The following is a 19,098-nucleotide window of genomic DNA, read 5'->3' as shown; positions in this document are numbered from 1 at the left end:
CCTGGCGAACCCGCCTTCCCGCCGGATGGTCACTTCCGGCGTACGCTCTGCGTGGTTGGTGTCGTCACTTCCTGCCTGTACCGGTGTAGACGGTGTGGGTCGTGGCCGCGGATTCTGCGGTTCTCCCCTCCCCTACTCTCCTCCCTCCCTCCCTTTCCCTCCCTCGACGGCGGTCGGTCGTCCGTCGCAGACTCCCTGACCCGTCCCTAACCCCTTTCTGACCTCGGGGCCACCGGATTGGCCTTTTCCCGTTTCCCGGCCCAACCCCAGAGTCAGGGCGGGGCCCTTGAGGAGGCGGAGGCGGTGCCACGGAGGAGAGAAAAGACGAGACGACCCTCGGCTCCCCCGCCGGATCGCACGGCTCGCAGCCACCATGGCGATGAGGCAGACGCCGCTCACCTGCTCGGGCCACACGCGGCCCGTGGTGGATCTGGCCTTCAGTGGCATCACGCCTTACGGCTATTTCCTGATAAGCGCATGCAAAGGTGAGCAGGGCCGCTGATCGGGCCCCTGACGGCTGGGACTGGGCGGAAAGGGAGTGGGGGCCGGCACTCCCCTTTGCCGAGCGGACTGCGGCTCTCGCAGCCTTTGAGGTTAGGGTCCACGGTGGGCTGATGGGGAGAGGAGTAGTGTTACGGTTTCCTCAGCTGACGCCGAGGGGCTTTGCTAAGTAATGCCCCTAACCAAGGTCTCTCATTTTAGCTTTATTGCTGTTTCTGGAGAAGCTGAACTGTGCACTTGCTTAGACGCCCCGGCCAGCAGACACCGTAAATAATCTTTCAAGGATTCGGGGAATGCAGAAACTAGGCCAGGCCTTGTTTTACACCTTAGTTTACAAAGACTTGCTACTCCTGTTATCTCATAGGATACTGTTTGTTGTATGGAATTTTTCATTTCCATTTTTCATTTTTCAAATGGAAGCTGAGACTTACTGTTAAGAAGTTCGTCCAAAATAAGACGCAAATCTAGATTGTTTTGAGGCAGATCAGTAGTCTTCTCACCGAATTACAAATGCTTCCCAAAGAGAGTGTCCAGCTCGGTTCTTCAGTTAATTTATTTCTGGACGTTCCTTAGTGATCCCTGTGAGTGAGAATAGTTAGACAACAAAAGCAGTTTTCCACTTTGTTTTTCAATATGATCATTTTATGTTTGAATCTTAAATTTTAAGTAATCTAAACTTGTAAATCACATGTCTTCTTAAATATCTTTTAGATGGTAAACCTATGCTACGCCAGGGAGATACAGGAGACTGGATTGGAACATTTTTGGGTCATAAGGGTGCTGTTTGGGGTGCAACACTAAATAAGGACGCCACCAAAGCAGCTACAGCAGCTGCAGATTTCACAGCGTAAGTGCCGCCGAAAATGGCCACCTTTGGAGTTGTCTGTGGATTGTGTTCTGAAATGATCAAAACTTCAATCAAAGTATTAATAGAATTCTCACTGCCTGCCATATAGAACACATAGTGTTTGATCTCACCAAAATTCCACCCTGATCCTGCCTGCTTCTTTCTCTTAAATAGTTCTCACAATGTTCAGAGACTTAAATGACTAAATTCTGCATGTCTGGATTGGGACCCAGGAATCTGCATTATTAACAGACACTTCAGATAATGAATGTTGATGGTCATGCTTCCAAATACTGCCCCACATGTGCTGGCTGAGTGGTATCATTAACTCCTATGACTTCCTAGTGCTTAATGACCCCACATTTTTAGCCCAATTTCACTCTCATTTTTGTTAGACATATTTAAAACTCCCCAACTCAATTATTCTTCATATTTTAAGTTTTTTAAGGCTGAAATCTAAATCATTCTTGATTTTTCCCTTCCATCTAGATTATCATCTTCTTTGTTGATTCTACCAGCAGAATGTTTCCTGACCACATTGTTTGTTATGCCTCGGCCACTGCCATATTAGTTTAGGTCCCTAATACTTGTCCTTTCCCATCTGTTCATCCTCCTTGGTGCTGCCAGTTGTATTCGTGAACACAGATACAAATATCGTCATGTCAGTTCTCCATCTCATGATCTCTTGTCTTCCCTGTGCTTTGTCAGTGGTCCATGATGTTGGGTGTACATTAGAAGCTTTTAAAATACTCAGATGCATGTATCTAGAAATTCTGATGTAGTTGGTCTGGGGGTGCTGTCCCGAACATCAGTTCTTTTCCTTGAAGGTCTAGGTGATTCTGATGTGCAGCCTTTAACCACTGACCTAAAGGTTAAATTTCACTTGTTGGCTCTTGAAAATTTGGTCTCATCCTAGTTCATCATTATCATCATCTGGCACTGCACACCGTATGCCCCACAGTCTAGTTATACTAATATTGTTGCCAGAATACACCTTACTATTCTGATTTTTGGCGTTTGCGTATGTTATTAAAGTGATTTGCGGTGACCCACTTTCCCCATCTGAACATGTGTCATATATAACTTTGGTACCTCTAGTTCCTAATTGTGTTTGTGATTTAGCAGGCACTTAAATGCTTAAACTAAGGAAGGCAATGTCAAGGGCTGTTGCACATGTAATACTCTATTAAAAGATTTGACGCTCTGGAGAGTAAAAGTGGTCTTGTTGATTTTTTTTTTTTTAACAGAATTTCACACTAGGGAGCAATTGTAAATGTGTTTGTTGCTCCTTTGTATTAAGCAAATTAAACATACTAAGTTTATTATGAAAAATGAAGGCAGATTGATTGAGTGGTGGATACATGACTATATATTTGATGAAACTCGTAGACCTCTATATCTTGGAGTTAGTTTTACTATATGTAAGTTTTTAAAAATAAAATTTTTAAAATAAGGAGAGGGAGATATAATCCCATGCTTATGTGGGATTAAATTTGAGACGATGAGAGAGCAGTAAGAAAAGTTGTAAATGTCAGTATGAACTTTTTTTCTGTGCCTTCAATGAATAGATGTTATTATGTTCATGAATAACCATTGTAAGGCTTTGCACGCTGCCCTATTGTGATTGTATGAAGTTCTGGTAAAATAAGGAACTGCTTGGTTTTATGTCAGTCCTGTAATGTCAACAGCTTCAGGTCAAATGTTGCTGTAGATGTCAGCATGTGTGCTTATAATGTGACAGAGACTCCTTTGATTGTTAATTATGGGAGGTGAAAAATAGGAAGTAAAAGTGATTCTCAGACGAGGAAGACTTGAGGAGTGTTGGAAGGTGAAGGTGCCCATTCCTTCGTTTTGCTCACACTGTTCCCTGTGTTAAACTTCTGGCTCTTACAGTACTTATTGACTTCAGTGTCATTGCTTTTTGAGGCCAGGGGCCATGTTTTATATTTTTTTGTATCCCTGGTTTGTTCAGTACTTTATGTTTGTCAAATAAATAACTTAAGGAATTTTTCTAAAGTAGAAGGATAAAGAATGGACGAATTATAGATCTTGGTTTTGCTTCTAAGACATTTGTGTCTGCCATGAGTTCAGCTTTTTTTTTTTTTCCCTTTAACTCCTCCAAAGTTTGTTTTTTGCTCAGTCCAGTAGGAGCATTGTCATTGGGAATGAATGTCATTGATTTTATAACAGAGATGGAAAATTGGAATTAAAAGTTCTAGATTTCAGATATTTGGTAAGTGGATTTTACAAATGTCATTATTGACACTAGGTCCCAGTTTGGTGGTAAGTTAATAGTTAATAAAGTGGTATTTTAAGTTAAATATAATTAGGTAATAAATGTAACAGGATCTTAGACACTATAGACATTAGCATTAAAAGAGACAAGCTTTTGTTTTTTGTTTTGCGGTACGCGGGCCTCTCACTGTTGTGGCCTCTCCCATTGCGGAGCACAGGCTCCGGACGCGCAGGCTCAGCGGCCATGGCTCACGGGCCCAGCCGCTCTGCGGCATGTGGGATGTTCCCGGACCGGGTACGAACCCGTGTCCCCTGCATCAGCAGGCGGACTCTCAACCACTGCGCCACCAGGGAAGCCCCAAAGCATTAATTTTAATGGGGCCATATTGTCTGTGTTTGAACCCAGGCTCCATCCTTTAATAGCTCTGTGACCTTGTGAACTTTATTTAATCTCTTTTTTTTTAGTTTCATCATCTATAAAAATGAGAATAGTAATAGTGCCTACCTCTGGTTGTGAATATTGAATAAGTTGATATGTTTCTAATATTTAGAATATTGCCTAAAATCTAATAACTATGTAAGTGTTACATGTGTAGGGTAACACTGGTAGCTACCACCCCTACTAGACCAAAATCATGTGTTATTTTGGAACTTCTGTGCTAAAGCCATGAAACCTTTCGGTTTCATGCAAGGAAGTTTGAGTAGATTTAAATAACAAGAGGGAATAGTTTTGGGTTCTTCCCCCCTCAGTTAAGGCTCTCAGGTGCCATCATACAGTGAGAAAGATGTAAGCGTTTACATTAGCCAGGCCTGAGTTTATGCGCTAGCCATGCTGTGTATTTTCAGTTTGATCATGGGATGCTTCTTAAACTTCGGTTTTCACATCTGTGAAATGAGTGTAAGTCTGATTTTTGTGCAAATCAGAGAGATCTTTCTCCACTTACATGCCTGGAGTCTAGCATAGTGTCTGTTACATAGTAGGTACTCGGTTAATGGATGCTGAGTCTTACCCTTCAATTGCTCTGTGTCTGTCTGTGAGGTGTGGGAGTATGTGCATTCTTTGTTTATATTCTTCTCTTCTAATGACTTGTATGGGGTCTGCTGTTATGGAACTTGACCCAACTAAAGAGCTCCCCAGCTTACCTGATTAATCGTAGTTGGTATAAATTATTTTTGGGTGATTGTTTTTGTTCCCTCATTCTTAGGTTTCTCAGAAAATTCATTAATTTCATGTTTATCTAAAGGATAATTTTGTTCCTATTTCTTGTGGAGAAAATATATTCAGCAGAGCCGATCCGTGGGTCAGTTTAGAATGTTAACTTGAGGTAATTCGGGCAGTCAAGTCAGCTGATGTGTACACTGTCCCTGAAACACCATCCTCTTTATGTCTTATAATTCATAGAGCTAATGTTAGCACTACATCTCCTGATCCTCTTCTCAGTCCCTCTACTGTCTTCATCTGGAGAGTGCCAAAAGTAAAGAAGATGCCTGTGCTCTGTCCAGAGGGTGCTTAAGTAGATCTAGTACAAGTGACTAGAACATGCTCTGTCGAGAGTGCCGAACTCAATTTTACTAGTGTTTCTAAATAGGAGGAAAACAACTAGATGCGTGGGGCTTCTGGATGATACTCCTCCAGTCACTCCAGTGCCTTCCTCCTCACCAGTGAATGGACATGGTCTAAGCAGCATATTAAGATTTTAAGGAGTTTGGGGAAGATGATTGAATATACTTGAAATTAGTATTTCTAAAGACATTGCCCAGAGTTCCTTTGAGGCATGGCATCATATGAACAGGATAGAGGTTTCAGGTACATTTGATGTTTTCTTCACTTTTGACACCTTCTGTTATTGCAGCAGTCTAATCTTTGTGAACTCTTATCACTGATTTCCCTGTGATTAAGAGTAAGTATATGTAAACAAAAGTTAAAGCAAAGCAAAGTTAAACACAGTAATCAGTATAAGCTGAGCTTTGTGGAAAAAACAGAAAGGAATGGTTAATGGAGGCGAGATAAATAGAAGGTTTAGTGAAAAGATACCATTTGTGATCAACCGAGGGTGAGTAGAACTGTGATAGCTGAGAATGTAAAACACGTGCTTAATAGAACAATATGAGCAGAGACAGAGGAGCCTGGAAGAAAATGCATGGCTTGTTTGACAAGTGGTCTATAATCTGGTGTGACTAGATTAGGAGAAATAATACAGAATGAGGTTGGGGAAGTAGGGTTGGACCAAGAGAGTTGAATTGGAAACGGGGGAGATTAGAACAGGTTTCCTGTGCAAAGAGAAATTAATATTTGAGAGTTTAGTAGCAGTACCACTCATAGTTGACATTGTTTCTCTCAGAACATACTTACTCAGCTACTCATGACTCAGGTATATAATTTGCAAGGTTTCTATTGTATCATCAACATTTATTCCTGTTAGATGGTTCATGTTTCTTTACCGTTGCACATGCTATTAATGCTTATCTACAATGGCCTTTCCCTTTTTTTTCCCCTGACGTATTTCTACGTGCTCTTTAAGGCTACAGGTTTTGATGCTTAGAGTTTCTGAACTTTCTGGCGTAATTAGTGGTGTGTTTTTTGTGTTTCTATAGTCATGTGTGTTTGTCATTTAATTATATTTCTTAAATGTATTATTTAATGGATTTTTTTTTCATCTCAGCTAAAGCTAATGCTCTACTAAGGCAGGAACTTTCTTTGGGATCATTTTTTTTCTCCCTTTTGTGCCCTAGTACTGAGTCTAGAGTGACATACTTGATACATTTATTGTGTGTTTAATGAATAAATGAAGAAAAGATACTCCTTGCTTTTCTCTGTTTTAATTTCTCCACTATTTCATTGTTCACTTTTTTCCTAAAAATAACTGTCAATTACATTAAAATGGAAATCTTTAGGGAGTGTAGCTTGTTCCTCATAACAGTTTCTTTTCCTGCGTGGAAAGTTTTCTTGTTTATTTTTCAATGACCTCTTAACAGTTGAGAGATTTAAAATCTTCTCAACATTAGCATTATATAATCAAAGGCTGTTACTTTGTGTGGAAGTTAATTGGACTAGGATTTGAGAATTTAAGAGTCAACTTTGAGGAAGAGATGGGGAGAATATTTTCTTCTCTACTGTCTTGTTTTAAAATTTCATGTAACTTCTGTCAAGGCTTTTCATTCTCCTGTAAAATTCTTTTAAAGGACTTCTTGTTTTTCATTTCTTGTTTCTCATGTACACGAGAGTAAAGAATAGAGAAAAAATATTGGAAAGGTGAAACTGAACTGGTTAAAATGTTTACAGTCTTGCTAAAAGGATGTTATGGCTACAGGCTAAAATGAAAGTAAGAATGGATTGCTTCATGAAACTTGTTTACTTAAAATTTGATATTTTCCATTGTCAAAATTAGATTGTTATATTGTTTTTACCTTATCATGTAGTTATATAACATTTCAAATATCTAACTTATTTGGTAATTAATTGTCAAAATTACCACATGTTTATCTTTTAATTTTACTTTTTATTTTTAGCAAAGTGTGGGATGCTGTCTCAGGAGATGAATTGATGACCCTGGCTCATAAACACATTGTCAAGACTGTGGATTTTACACAGGTATCAGAAAATGTAATTTGTTTTAGGAAGTTAAATTGCTGTTATTATAGGATATGACAATGGTTTTATATTTGATTGGTTTGTATATTTGGTTTTCTGGGGGAATATTTGGTGTATATTGGCTTATATTTGATTTGGCTGTAGATTAAACTGTGCACCTTTACAGTTGACTCTTGAATAACACAGCTTTAAACTGTCTAGGTCCACTTAACATGGATTTTTTCACTGATAAATACTGCATACTGCAGTACCCATGGTCCACAGTTGTGGAATCTGCACATGTGGAGGATCTGCATGTGGGAGGAACCACATGTATAGAGGGCTGACTATAACTTATACGTGGATTTCGACTGTGTGGAGGGTGGGTCCCCTGATCCCTTTGTTGTTCAACTCAATGAGTATTTCTTCTTAGTTGATCCTATGAGGCTTTTAAGAACCCTGGAACTCTTGTATCAATACTTCAGCAATAGCAACAAACATCTGAAAAGCCCAAATAATGTTTCCCAGCCACTTTCAAAAAGGGAGAGGATAAATTTGAGATCATCACAGATGTACTCCTCAGTAGGCAGCCGGATCAGGGCCGGCTAAGAGAAGCCATGTGGAGGTGGTATGACATTTGAACTGGGAAACTTACAGGGCTTGAGAAAGATAAATGCTCTGCAGTATTTTCTCAGGAGTAATTGGTCTGTATGCATCTCCTTGTGACATCTGTGAGCCTTATTTGGAGTCTGTTTGGTGTTGAAGTTTCAAAGAGATGTACCTTTTAAAATGGTTAATCTAGTAAGATCTTACTTATGTGTGTTTTCAGGATAGTAATTACTTGTTAACCGGGGGACAGGATAAACTGTTACGCATATATGACTTGAACAAACCTGAAGCAGGTAAGTGTAATTTATACGTATTTGTGGTTTTGTTTTCTTTTAATTTAAGTAACTTTTCCTGATTAAAGGAATTCATATTTAGTACTCAAATTAGGAAAATAAAGATAATCACAAAGAAAAAAATTAAAATATAGTCCATCATCCAGTATTATTAATTGCTGATAACGTCTTTAGCTTTTGGTTCATGTTTTTCCAGTTCTTTTTTTAATGCAGGTATCTTTTGAAATATTGATTTATTTACTACATTGTGCTTGTATAGCCTTCCTACAATTTAAAAAATTATCATGGTAAATTTTTATTATGATACTGAGTCTAAAAAGGTGTGTAACAGTGTTAACTACCTTTTGGTTAGAAGGAGTGGTTATTATCTGTAGAAGGTGAGAAGGGTAAGAATTCTCAGTGTGTATACATACTTAGACTTTTGAACCACACAGGTATATTAGCTATTCAGAAGAATTTTAAAAATCTGTAATAATAGTTTTTTCATGTCTTTAAATATTCTATTCATTCTTTCTAATGACTGTGTGTCTCTCTATTCTGTGGGTAAGTGAACTAGCCAATCTCCTATTATGGCTTATTTGGTTATTTACAAATTTTAAAGATTATAAGCAGTGTTGTGCTTAACATCCTTATAGTTGCATATACTTCCACAATTGTTTCTGTAGGATACCTACATAGAAATAGAATTGTTGGGACAAAAAGGAGGTATGCTTGGAAGCCATTGATAGATACTACCAAAGGGCCCTCCAGTGAAGTATAAAAATGTATCTATAGCTAACCTGTTCTAGCAAACACTGATAACTAGCTTTATCTTTGCCAATTTAATAGAAGAGAAATGATTGTCTTATTAATGTGCACTTGAAAAATTATTCATGAGATTAAAATACTGTTGAATACCATTTTAATGTACTTCTTCTGTGAACCAAGCACCTGTACATCTTTTTATTACTCGTTTTAAAGTTTCTTTATTGTATTCTCAGTAGTCATTTGCTTTTAAATTTTGTCAGTAAGGTTTATGGTATGCACATTTTTAAAAATTGGGTGGTAAAACCTATCATTTCCTTTATGAATTCTCTCATTGCACAGAAGTTGTAAGATATACCTTTTCTTCCCTAGTCAGATATTCACCTCTATTTTGTAGTATTTCAGTGCTTTTCTAGTCACATACTATGTATTTTAAAAGTTACCAAAATATGACAAAAGAATTTTGTTTTATTTATTATATATTAGTTAGGGTCTTAAATTTTGTATCTTGGGTACTACTGTTTATTCATAAGTCAGTAAATTTTTGAAGTTTGTAAGAAAGTCAAAGCTACATTGGAAATTAAACAGTTGTTCTTGAAATATCTTTTCTAAAAGTACTTCTAAGGTGAGGAAACAAACTACCTTTGTGGATTATTGTCCTTTGGCACCTGGTAATTTTTCTCTTCATTCTGTCTAATAACTTTATGCCAAAACATAGCAAACTACTCTGACCTCACTGAATCAGTGTATCTGTCTGACTCAGCAAGATAGTTCAGGGCTCAGGTAGACAACTTCCGTCGTCTTTTACCTGTCTCAAAGCTGCCTTTTGAAAGTGGCTCTTCCACTGTCTTGCATTGGAAAGAAGAGCAATTAACTGAGGTTTTACTGTCTGTCAGAAACCCGATTAGAAACTTTAGATGATGGCTGCTGTAACATGTGCTTGGTTTTCATCTGTGTCTTGGTAGCAGTGTCTGTCTGTGTTTTGCATTCAGCTCTTGCTATCCACTCAAACATCATGCAGCCAAAGAGTAAGTTGGGATCATAGTACTGGTGTAGTGTTGTCTCTTTGGACATATCCACCACTGGCCAGCCTCCAAATTCCCACACACAGAACTTTGGGAATAGAGATATTGTCGCTTGGGGGAATTTAACGTGAAATACCTCTAGTAACTCTGTATTTTTTTTTAAAAGGAAAAAAAAGGGCAAAAAACGAAACTTTGAATGTATATTCTCATTTGATTCTTATATTCAAATCCAGGGTATAGTAACTATTGTTAATCCAGTTTCCAAGTGAAGAAATGTAGTCTTCAAAAGGTTGTGACTTGCCCAAAGTCAAAGTTGTGTTGAATGTTATTGCCTCCAACTTCTCCTTTTGCCCAGAGATAACAAGTGGTTTTGTTTTTGTTTTTTAAGTCTTTGGAAAGTCTCGAACAGAGACCGGTTCCCACCTTTTTGATGCTTTTCTCTGCCAACAGTGGCTTGGAAGAGGGTCCTAGCATTAGTGTTAGCACTAGAATTAGCTCAGGCTGTCTTGTTCCTGGGTCCATATTCTTATTAAATTATGCCACCTTAGTTATTCTTTTATTTCACTGAAGTACGACAGTGCTTTCAAAAGCAGAAAAGTAAGCTGGAGGGAGTGGTGTATTCAGTCCCATCTACATGTATAGTTCTTGGGTTCCTTATCACGCAGATAAATTTTTGTTTCAGTGTGGAAAAACTAAATGTATCCTAGGTAAACATCAAGTTTAAATTGTGGTGGGCTTTGAAAAGTTGCAGTCTAATTTAAAACATAGTATTTCTTTTCTTTTTACATAGTTGTTCAAATATTGCTTAGTTTTAAAAATCAAATATTAACAAATGTATTTTAAATTGTTTTATCTTAAGACCCTAAGGAAATCAGTGGTCATACCTCTGGTATTAAAAAGGCTCTGTGGTGCAGTGAGGATAAACAGATCCTTTCAGCTGATGATAAAACTGTTCGGTAAGTAATTTTTCTTTAATAATTTAAAGTTTGAAAAATATTTGACCTTAGAGCTTATATTTGACAGTTTTTTATAACTACTATGTAGGAAGAATTGTGTCTGAACATTACAACTTTGGCTGCGCAGGGGTCACATTTTTCTGAAGCTATCCATTTACTGTTATAAACATAGAGCAGAATTCACAAGACAATTAAGATTACTGACACCTTTATACGCAGATGCTCTTAACCCGGGTCAGTGGGCAGGCTGGCCACAGGGTGTCAGTAAACCCCTGAAATTCTGTACATAGTTTTGTGAGCTGATACCTAATGTATTTTTCTGTGGAAAGATAACTATCAGACTCACAAAAATCAAGTGTAAGAACCATTATTTAGAGCAACGCTGAGATTGATTAGATTAGGAGTGTCTTAATAGCACAGTTTTGCTGAATCATTTGGGAAGTATATTTAAAGTATTAGTTTTGATTTCATCGACAAGCTACCAAATAATTTGATGTTTTATAGGATCCCAAAATTTCTCAGTATCATCTGTAATTTATGAGTTGGAGTAGAGGTTGTTTTACAATTGTGGTTATTTCATTGGTTAACCTGCAGATGTAATTTAAGCTGTAAGCGTTTTTCTTAAATGAGTAAATACCTCCTTACTGTCCTCTTTTTTTTTTCTTCAGCCTTTGGGATCATGCTACTATGACAGAAGTGAAATCTCTAAATTTTAATATGTCTGTTAGCAGTATGGAATATATTCCTGAGGGAGAGATATTGGTAATAACTTATGGACGATCTATTGCTTTTCATAGTGCAGTAAGGTATGTCTAAGAAATACCTTCTTTTTCTTTTCTGGTAATACAGGGGCAGTTTAAGGTACTTAAAAATTGGAAGGCATATGCTAAGGTATTTAACTCTTTTAAAGGCAAAGTTTGGCCTATATTATGTAATATGGAGGGAAGTGTTTCCATACCCAATAATAATGAGTTTTTTAAGAATTTGGTATGCTTTAATCAGAGGAATTAATCAAATTAATTTCCAGATATTTAGGACATTTAATGGTAAAATTCACCAATTTTTAATCAGTATTTTTCTTAAAAGGATCACTAGACTGGTGCTGTAGTTTATATTGTTCATTACTCTATAAAACCTCTGTGATCTTGATTCTGCTATTTATTTCACTTTAAAATTTCAGAGAAATTAGTGATTTTTTTTTCTACTTCCAAGTATGGTATAGACCTAATGATTTTTTAAAAAACAGACTTAATTTTTGTGACTGTAAATGTATTAAATGCTGATGTTGAAAACTTAGAAAATATAATTTTTAAAAACCTACAGTCCTACAGCCAGAAGGTTCGTGATAGCTATATTTTTTGCTAGTCTTTTTTCTTCGTGTGTGTGTGTGTGTGTGTGTGTGTGTGTGTGTGTGTGTGTGTATTACTGTGGGTTTTTTTCTTTAGTTACTAGTACCCTAATGAATGTAACTTTTATTTTTTATATTTTTTGCTGTATGCGGGCCTCTCACTGTTGTGGCCTCTCCCGTTGCGGAGCACAGGCTCCGGACGCGCGGGCTCAGCGGCCATGGCTCATGGACCCAGCCGCTCCGTGGCATGTGGGATCTTCCTGGACCAGGGCACGAACCTGTGTCCCCTGCATCGGCAGGTGGACTCTTTTAACCACTGCGCCACCAGGGAAGCCCTATTTTTTTATTCTAAAATACTCTTAGCCATTAAAATTCTTTGCAAACAGTTTTACTAGGTGTTTTGCATCATAGGTTATACTAAATCATGTATCAGTTCCCCTGTTTTAACACTGCAGTGAGATTTGTGGTACATCTCTTGAATGTTTCTTTACAAGAGAATCCTGTAAGTAGAATCATCAGTTCAAAGGTTAGGAATGTCATGGCTGGAGGAGTCTGCAGCCTGCGTGCTGCTTTGTCACCTGACCCACCCTGCCTGCCACAGCCCTGGGTGGGTGCCTTCCACACGCTGTGCAATCTGCTCTCCAGTGGGTAGATTCACAGAGAAACATGACAGCAGAAAATGGTGTTGGAACAGTGGGGATCAGCAGTTTTTCACAGGAAGCTTTGGGAGATGTTGTTTAGTGTAGTCTGCCTGAAGTTGGAACAAAGTTGAACAAACAAGATGAGTTTGGTGCTTTGGAAAGTGTGAAAACTGCTAGTGAACTCTGTTCTCCTCTATCAGGAGAAGTAAGTGAAATTAATGAAGCCCTTGCAGAAAAGCCAGGACTTGTCAATAAATCTTGTTGTGAAGATCAAGACGACACTGAGTAAACCCTTCAGAATTAGATGAACTAATGGGTGAAGAAGCATGTGAGAAATACATAAAATCTATTGAGGAGTGAAAATGGAACTCCTAAATAAACTAGTTTGAAACAAACAAAACAAAGGGTGGCAATGTGTTTAAAGTTCTTAGTAAACATGCCACTTACTTGATTTCCATAAGGAATATACCACATTATACTCTGACCAGCAGTCCTAACCTTTCCTCTAAAGGGCCATCTGCAGAGCTAAGCTTCACTGAATGGCAGAAGGAAAGAGAAGGCAGTCATAATGGACATGAGCAATTAAGAATGTAAAAGAGTTCATACACACTCAGTGAATTGATAATAATAGTAATGTTATTGATGATAATAATGTTATTGCTCAGAACCATTAAATGATACAACTACGTTCATTGTTTCTGGATTTGGGCAGCGTGCAGCCCTGCTGTAGAACGTTGCCTGAAATGGTGGTGGTGGAGGTTTGCTGGCCTGTTAATATATTCTAACATTTAAGTCAGAAAGTTGCTATTCAGTGATCCTGCGTAAGTCAGCCTTAATTTTCATGCTTTGTAGTGTGTGATGTGGGAATAGGATGGCAACATTTCGGAGCTGAAATACTCTAACGTTGTGTGTTGGAAACCTTTCAGGATTTTTAGGGTTAGACTGGAAAAGAGCCGATGTCCAAACTCATTGATATTCAGGTGATGCTACTGTTATGCATTGATTTTTGTTATGTAGCTGTAGTCTTGGATTTAGTTATTGTTTTATAGCCTGATAGTTAAAAACTGATCCATTTTTAGCAGTTCTGTATTTCACAGTATTAAAGGTTTTTCCTGTTGCAGAAACTTATAAATTCTCAGCAGTTGAAAATAATATACAAATAATCCTTTATATTAATTACTTACTGTAAAAACTTTTCTATTTACAAAGATAATATATGCTTGTCCTAGAAAAATCAGACAATGCAGAATTAAATTTTTTTCAAAGCAAAAATCCCAGTATATTAGCCATACTGTTTTAATTAGCCAGCCCAGTCATTTTCGGGAAGGCATTCACTGCACAAAGTGTGGATATCCCTCTGTGGAAGTATCTTTGTATTTTGCAGATGAACTTCACTTGGGCATAGTATCCTTCTGAATTTTTTATTTTTTTGCTAATATTATTTAGAGGGGTTTTTAAAGGTGTTTTTAGTCTTTTTTTTTTAATTGAAGTGTAGTTGATTTACAAGGTTGCGTTAATTTCTGCTGTATAGCAAAGTGATTCAGTTATACATATACATACATTCTTTGTTTATAGTCTTTTCCATGATGGTTTATCACAGAATATTGAATATAGTCCCCTGTGCTCTACAGTAGGACCTTGTTGCTATCCATTCTCTATATAATAATTTGCATCTGCTAATCCCAGACTCCCACTCCATCCCTTCCTCCCCGCCCCACAGCCACCAGTCTGTGTTGTGTCTGTGAGTCTGTTTCTGTTTCATAATTTCATTTGTGTCATATTGTAGATTCCATATGTAAGCGATATCATATGGTATTTGTCTTTCTCTTTCTGACTTACTTAGTATGATAATCTCTAGGTCCATCCATGTAGCTGCAAATAGCATCATTTCATTCTTTTGTATGGCTGAGTAGTATTCCACCGTGTATATGTACCACATCTTCTTTATCCATTCATCTGTCGATGGGCATTTAGGTTGTTTCCATGTCTTGGCTATTGTGACTAGTGCTGCTATGAACATAGGGGTGCATGTAGCTTTCTGAATTATAGTTTTGTCTGGACATATGCCCAGGAGTGAGGTTGCTGGATCATATGGCAACTGTATTTTTAGTTTCTTAAGGAATCTCCACACTGTTTTCCATAGTGACTGCACCAAGTTACATTCCCACCAACAGTGTAGGAGAGTTCCCTTTTTTGCACACCTAGAGGGTTTTTTTTTTTTAACATCACTGTGTTTGACTAAATGAATATTGGATTATTCCTTGAGTTTCAGAGTTTAGGAACAGTTTAAATGTATAATTGTTTCCTTATTTATTAACTAATAAAAATTTATAAATATTATCTAAATTTTTTTTCTAGTTTGGACCCAATTAAGTCTTTTGAAGCTCCTGCAACCATCAATTCTGCATCTCTTCATCCTGAGAAAGAATTTCTTGTTGCAGGGGGTGAAGATTTTAAACTTTATAAGTATGATTATAATAGTGGAGAAGAATTAGGTGAGTTGTCCTCTTTTTCTTAAAATGTAGGTACCTTGATGAAATGTTAGGTTTCAGTGATTAACACCTCAGCCAATTTTTTAGCTGCTACTTTGCTTTTAGCTGTCTTGCTTTACCGTCCAATGAACTTAAACTTGTTAGAATTATACACAAAGAATAAAAGACAATTTTATGTTTTGTTTCTATGGGAAAACTGATGGATTTGGGTTGGGTAAATCAAACCTTGGTGAATAGACTAAATAGAATCTATTTTAATTGTTTATGGTTCATCCTTTATTGCTTGAATGTAAGTGACTTTTAAAATTTTATTTATTTTTGGCTGCATTGGGTCTTCGTTGCTGTGTATGGGCTTTCTCTAGTTGCGGTGAGCAGGGGCTACTCTTTGTTGTGGTGTGCGGCCTTCTCATTGCAGTGGCTTTTCTTGTTGCGGAGCACGGGCTCAGTAATTGCAGTGTGTGGGCTCTAGGGCACGCAGGCTTCAGTAGTTGTGGCACTTGAGCTCAGTAGTTGTGGCTCATGGCTCTAGAGTGCAGGCTCAGTAGTTGTGGTGCACAGGCTTAGTTGCTCCACAGCCTGTATGATCTCCCGGACCAGGGATTGAACCCCTGTCCCCTGCATTGCTAGGCGGATTCTTAACCACTGCGCCACCAGGGAAGTCCCTATAAGTGACGTTGAAATAAGAGATTCTTTTCCATTGTTTTTATTTAATGTCACTTTTCAAAGTTTTAGAATGTTTTGGCCACATGTTTTATGCTCTGAAAAAGAGAAGTAAATTATTTGCCTGGTATCTGAGGTCACAGTTAGTGAATACTGAACCTTGGACCCAGACATTCTTATTCCAAAATCTCATATTCTTTCTATTCTCATGATAATTTTTTACACTCATGGTAACATGATCATGATATTCTCTGGGGGAAGCTAGTGTGTGAGTGTCCTCGAGTTGAATAGACATGGAGACAGAACAGGATCACTTGTCTAGTAAAGAGCTTTGAAAACTGATAAGGTGATAAGGCATTAGAAAGTAAATGAGAAAAGTTCATAACTAAGGATGTGCCTTAACCAGAACACCACCACTACTAATCTGTACATTTTCTCTTTAAACTCCATATAGGATCAGCATTGATCCTGTATCTTCATGTTCTTTGTGACAGAACGACTAGTGCACTCTAGGTAGATGGCTGGGAAATGAAGAGGCAGAGTGTGTAAAAGAGCTCCATCTGGTGGCTCTCTATAGTCATAATAAGAATTGGTTCCCTAGTAAACAGACAGTGAGTTTGGGATTTGGAAATGGGGATTGAATTCACAGACTTTAGATCTGCTTTCTATAGATTTTAGGGGGGTTTTCATTTACTCCCTTTCTTTATTTTTATTGGGACATGACGCCTCAGTTTTTTGTATTTTCTTTTTTTAGAGACAGTCTGAAACCGTAGTGTGTGCTAGGATTGCAAAGGAGTAATCTTACAGAGATATGGTAGACATGATGAACCAGATTGTGATGAGAATCACTTTATTTTTAATTAGGTATAATTCTTTGACTTTGCCCTCATGAATTTCACATCTTCCCAATAATGTAGACAATATTTTCTCTAGTGTATCAATACTTAAATGTCATGTTTAAGTATTAAATTATCTAAAAGCCCTTCCTTTTCAGAATCCTACAAAGGACACTTTGGTCCCATTCACTGTGTGAGGTTTAGTCCTGATGGAGAACTCTATGCTAGTGGTTCTGAAGATGGAACATTGCGACTATGGCAGACTGTGGTAGGAAAAACATACGGCCTTTGGAAATGTGTGCTTCCTGGTAAGAATTTTTATTCATGATTTTGTATCATTTTGCACTGTTAATTTTTTCAGTATTTCTGTCTTTATAGATTTTAAAGTATATAATATGGTTACAGCAAGGAGAAGCCCGTGACTAATAAATCATCCACTGTGTTCTTTGGTTTAAATTTTTTTGTTGTACAATATATTCTGTTCCTAAATTTTTACCCTAGATCATTTGGTGAATGGAATACTCCTAATTCAAAATTTGCTAGAGGACAGTATAAAGAACTTATAAGTAAATATATTTAATCTCTGAATAATACTACTTAGTGATTCTTACTAGTAAAGTAGACATGTTTTTTAATAAAAATACTTAGTTAATGATCCCAGAGTAGTTGTAGTATGGATTTAAAAGTAGGAATCTAAAAGACATACTTTTTTAGAACCACAATTATTAAGAAAGCTGTTCCTCTTACGTTTTGTAGCTCATCGCTTGGCATAGTCTCGGCGTACTCTTCTTGCTTGTTAAATGCTAGAAATTGCTAGTGATATTATAATTCACATAATCATCATTGCTTTTATTTTCATAGAAGAAGATAGTGGTGAGCTGGCAAAGCCGAAGATCAGTTTTCCAGAGACAGCAGAAGAGGAGCTAGAAGAAATTGCTTCAGAGAATTCAGATTCCATCTATAGTTCAACTCCTGAGGTTAAGGCCTGAGCATCAGGCAGATGTACACAACTTATGGACTAAAACAAACAGAGAAAAGCATCAGCCTCCAGAGTTACTCTCTGCTTAAGGCAAACATGAGCAGTAAATAATGAGGAATATGAATTAGCTCCAGTGCTGGAACTAACCAACTTGGTGATACCTGTAAGTGAAAACACAAGAGTATCAGCTGAAGGCGGATGGAGTGATACTCTTGTAGTACGATAGTCTGTTGTCTTTTTCATGAATATGTGCAAACCAACATCCAATTTCTCTTATTACAGGTAGATTTCTTGTAGCTGTTTATGTTATTATGAAGAGGGAAAATATATTGGCCTATTTTTCTGACTTTTCCCTTAAAGCAGAAAGCCATTTTTTTTTTGCTTTAGTTATAAAGAAGAGGGGGAATACATGATAAAGTAACTGGTTTGATTTCTCTTTCATTGTACACTGCTTCTGAACATCTAATTGTTTTTAGTTGTCTAAATAAAATGCCTCTAAAACAAAACTGTGTTTGTTTCTTGGGAAGCATTGATAGGTTTGAGTTTTATAAATGGAAATTGACAGAAAGTTTTTCTACATCATAACTATATTGAAAGACAACCCGGTTAAAGATTCTGTAGTGAACATAAATTGTTTCCTGATTCTGAAATTCAGTTACTTGTACTGGATTTTTGAAATTTTTATGTGCTTTGGTAGGGTTGTATATACCTTTCTTCCTCCTAGACTGGATACGGGTACTTGACCTGCCTTTTAAAAAAAACTTTCAGAATAATGACTTATTTAAATGATACTTGCTGGTTAAAAGAGAAAAAAAAAAAAAAGCAATTCAGAAATAGCAGAGGGCTTCCCTGGTGGCGCAGTGGTTGAGAGTCCGCCTGCCGATGCAGGGGACGCGGGTTCGTGCCCCGGTCCGGGAAGATCCCACATGCCGCGGAGCAGCTGGGCCCGTGAGCCATGGCCGCTGGGCCTGCGCGTCGAGCCTGTGCTCCGCAACGGAAGGGGCTGCAGCGGTGAGAGGCCCGCGTACCACAAAAAAAAAAAAAAAAAAGAAAGAAATAGCAGAAAGATATCAGAAAAATCACTCAAAATCCCACTACCCCCAAAAAAATTCTGTTAAAATTGAGTGAATATTAACACACATGAGTGTACCTCTGAATGTGTATATGCAGATAGATAGGAAAGATTTTATAAAAATGGGGTAATTGTAGACCTGCAATGTTTACTTTATCCTTTTAAGTTCAGGTGGTATTCAGAAAGCCTTTTTTTTTTTTTTTACCAATCTTTTAATAAAATGAATCAACTGAGTTTAGATTTGTGATACATTTATTTTTTAATATGGAAGGAATGTTGAACTAGTAGT

The 19,098-nt window shown here is 37.5% G+C and overlaps 1 protein-coding gene, 1 non-coding gene and 1 pseudogene across 3 annotated transcripts; all 3 read left to right on the top strand.

The window, feature by feature from the left end:
* Nucleotides 1–71: 71 nt before the first annotated feature.
* STRAP (serine/threonine kinase receptor associated protein) lies at nucleotides 72–18,243 on the top strand. Of its 2 annotated transcripts, none has more exons than XM_060166803.1 (9): nucleotides 72–485; nucleotides 1,213–1,348; nucleotides 7,094–7,175; nucleotides 7,984–8,056; nucleotides 10,685–10,781; nucleotides 11,450–11,587; nucleotides 15,129–15,265; nucleotides 16,917–17,066; nucleotides 17,623–18,243. In XM_060166803.1, the coding sequence occupies exons 1-9, from the start codon at nucleotides 374–376 to the stop codon at nucleotides 17,745–17,747; spliced, it is 1,050 nt and encodes a 349-aa protein (XP_060022786.1). In that variant the 5' UTR covers nucleotides 72–373; the 3' UTR covers nucleotides 17,748–18,243. The 2 variants fall into 2 exon arrangements, with proteins under 2 accessions (XP_060022786.1, XP_060022785.1); XM_060166802.1 differs by having other exon boundaries at nucleotides 17,620–18,243.
* LOC132530102 (small nucleolar RNA SNORA23) lies at nucleotides 9,727–9,911 on the top strand. The gene has a single exon (XR_009543660.1). It is a non-coding gene; the product is annotated as a small nucleolar RNA SNORA23 (small nucleolar RNA).
* On the top strand, nucleotides 12,521–15,265 carry LOC132529805 (glycine cleavage system H protein, mitochondrial-like; annotated as a pseudogene).
* Nucleotides 18,244–19,098: the final 855 nt, after the last annotated feature.

The sequence above is a fragment of the Lagenorhynchus albirostris genome, chromosome 11 (genome assembly GCF_949774975.1).
Source record: "Lagenorhynchus albirostris chromosome 11, mLagAlb1.1, whole genome shotgun sequence".
Classification (NCBI taxonomy): Eukaryota; Metazoa; Chordata; class Mammalia; order Artiodactyla; family Delphinidae; genus Lagenorhynchus; species Lagenorhynchus albirostris.
The sequence above is the reverse complement of the archived record's forward strand: the minus strand, read 5'-3'. Positions and strand labels throughout refer to the sequence as shown.

Coding starts and splice junctions, on each gene's coding strand:
- STRAP (XM_060166802.1), top strand. CDS start 374: ATGGCGATGAGGCAGACGCCGCTCACCTGCTCGGGCCACACGCGGCCC. Junction 10,782..11,449: donor GCTGATGATAAAACTGTTCG/GTAAGTAATTTT, acceptor TTTTTTCTTCAG/CCTTTGGGATCATGCTACTA. Junction 15,266..16,916: donor TAATAGTGGAGAAGAATTAG/GTGAGTTGTCCT, acceptor CTTCCTTTTCAG/AATCCTACAAAGGACACTTT.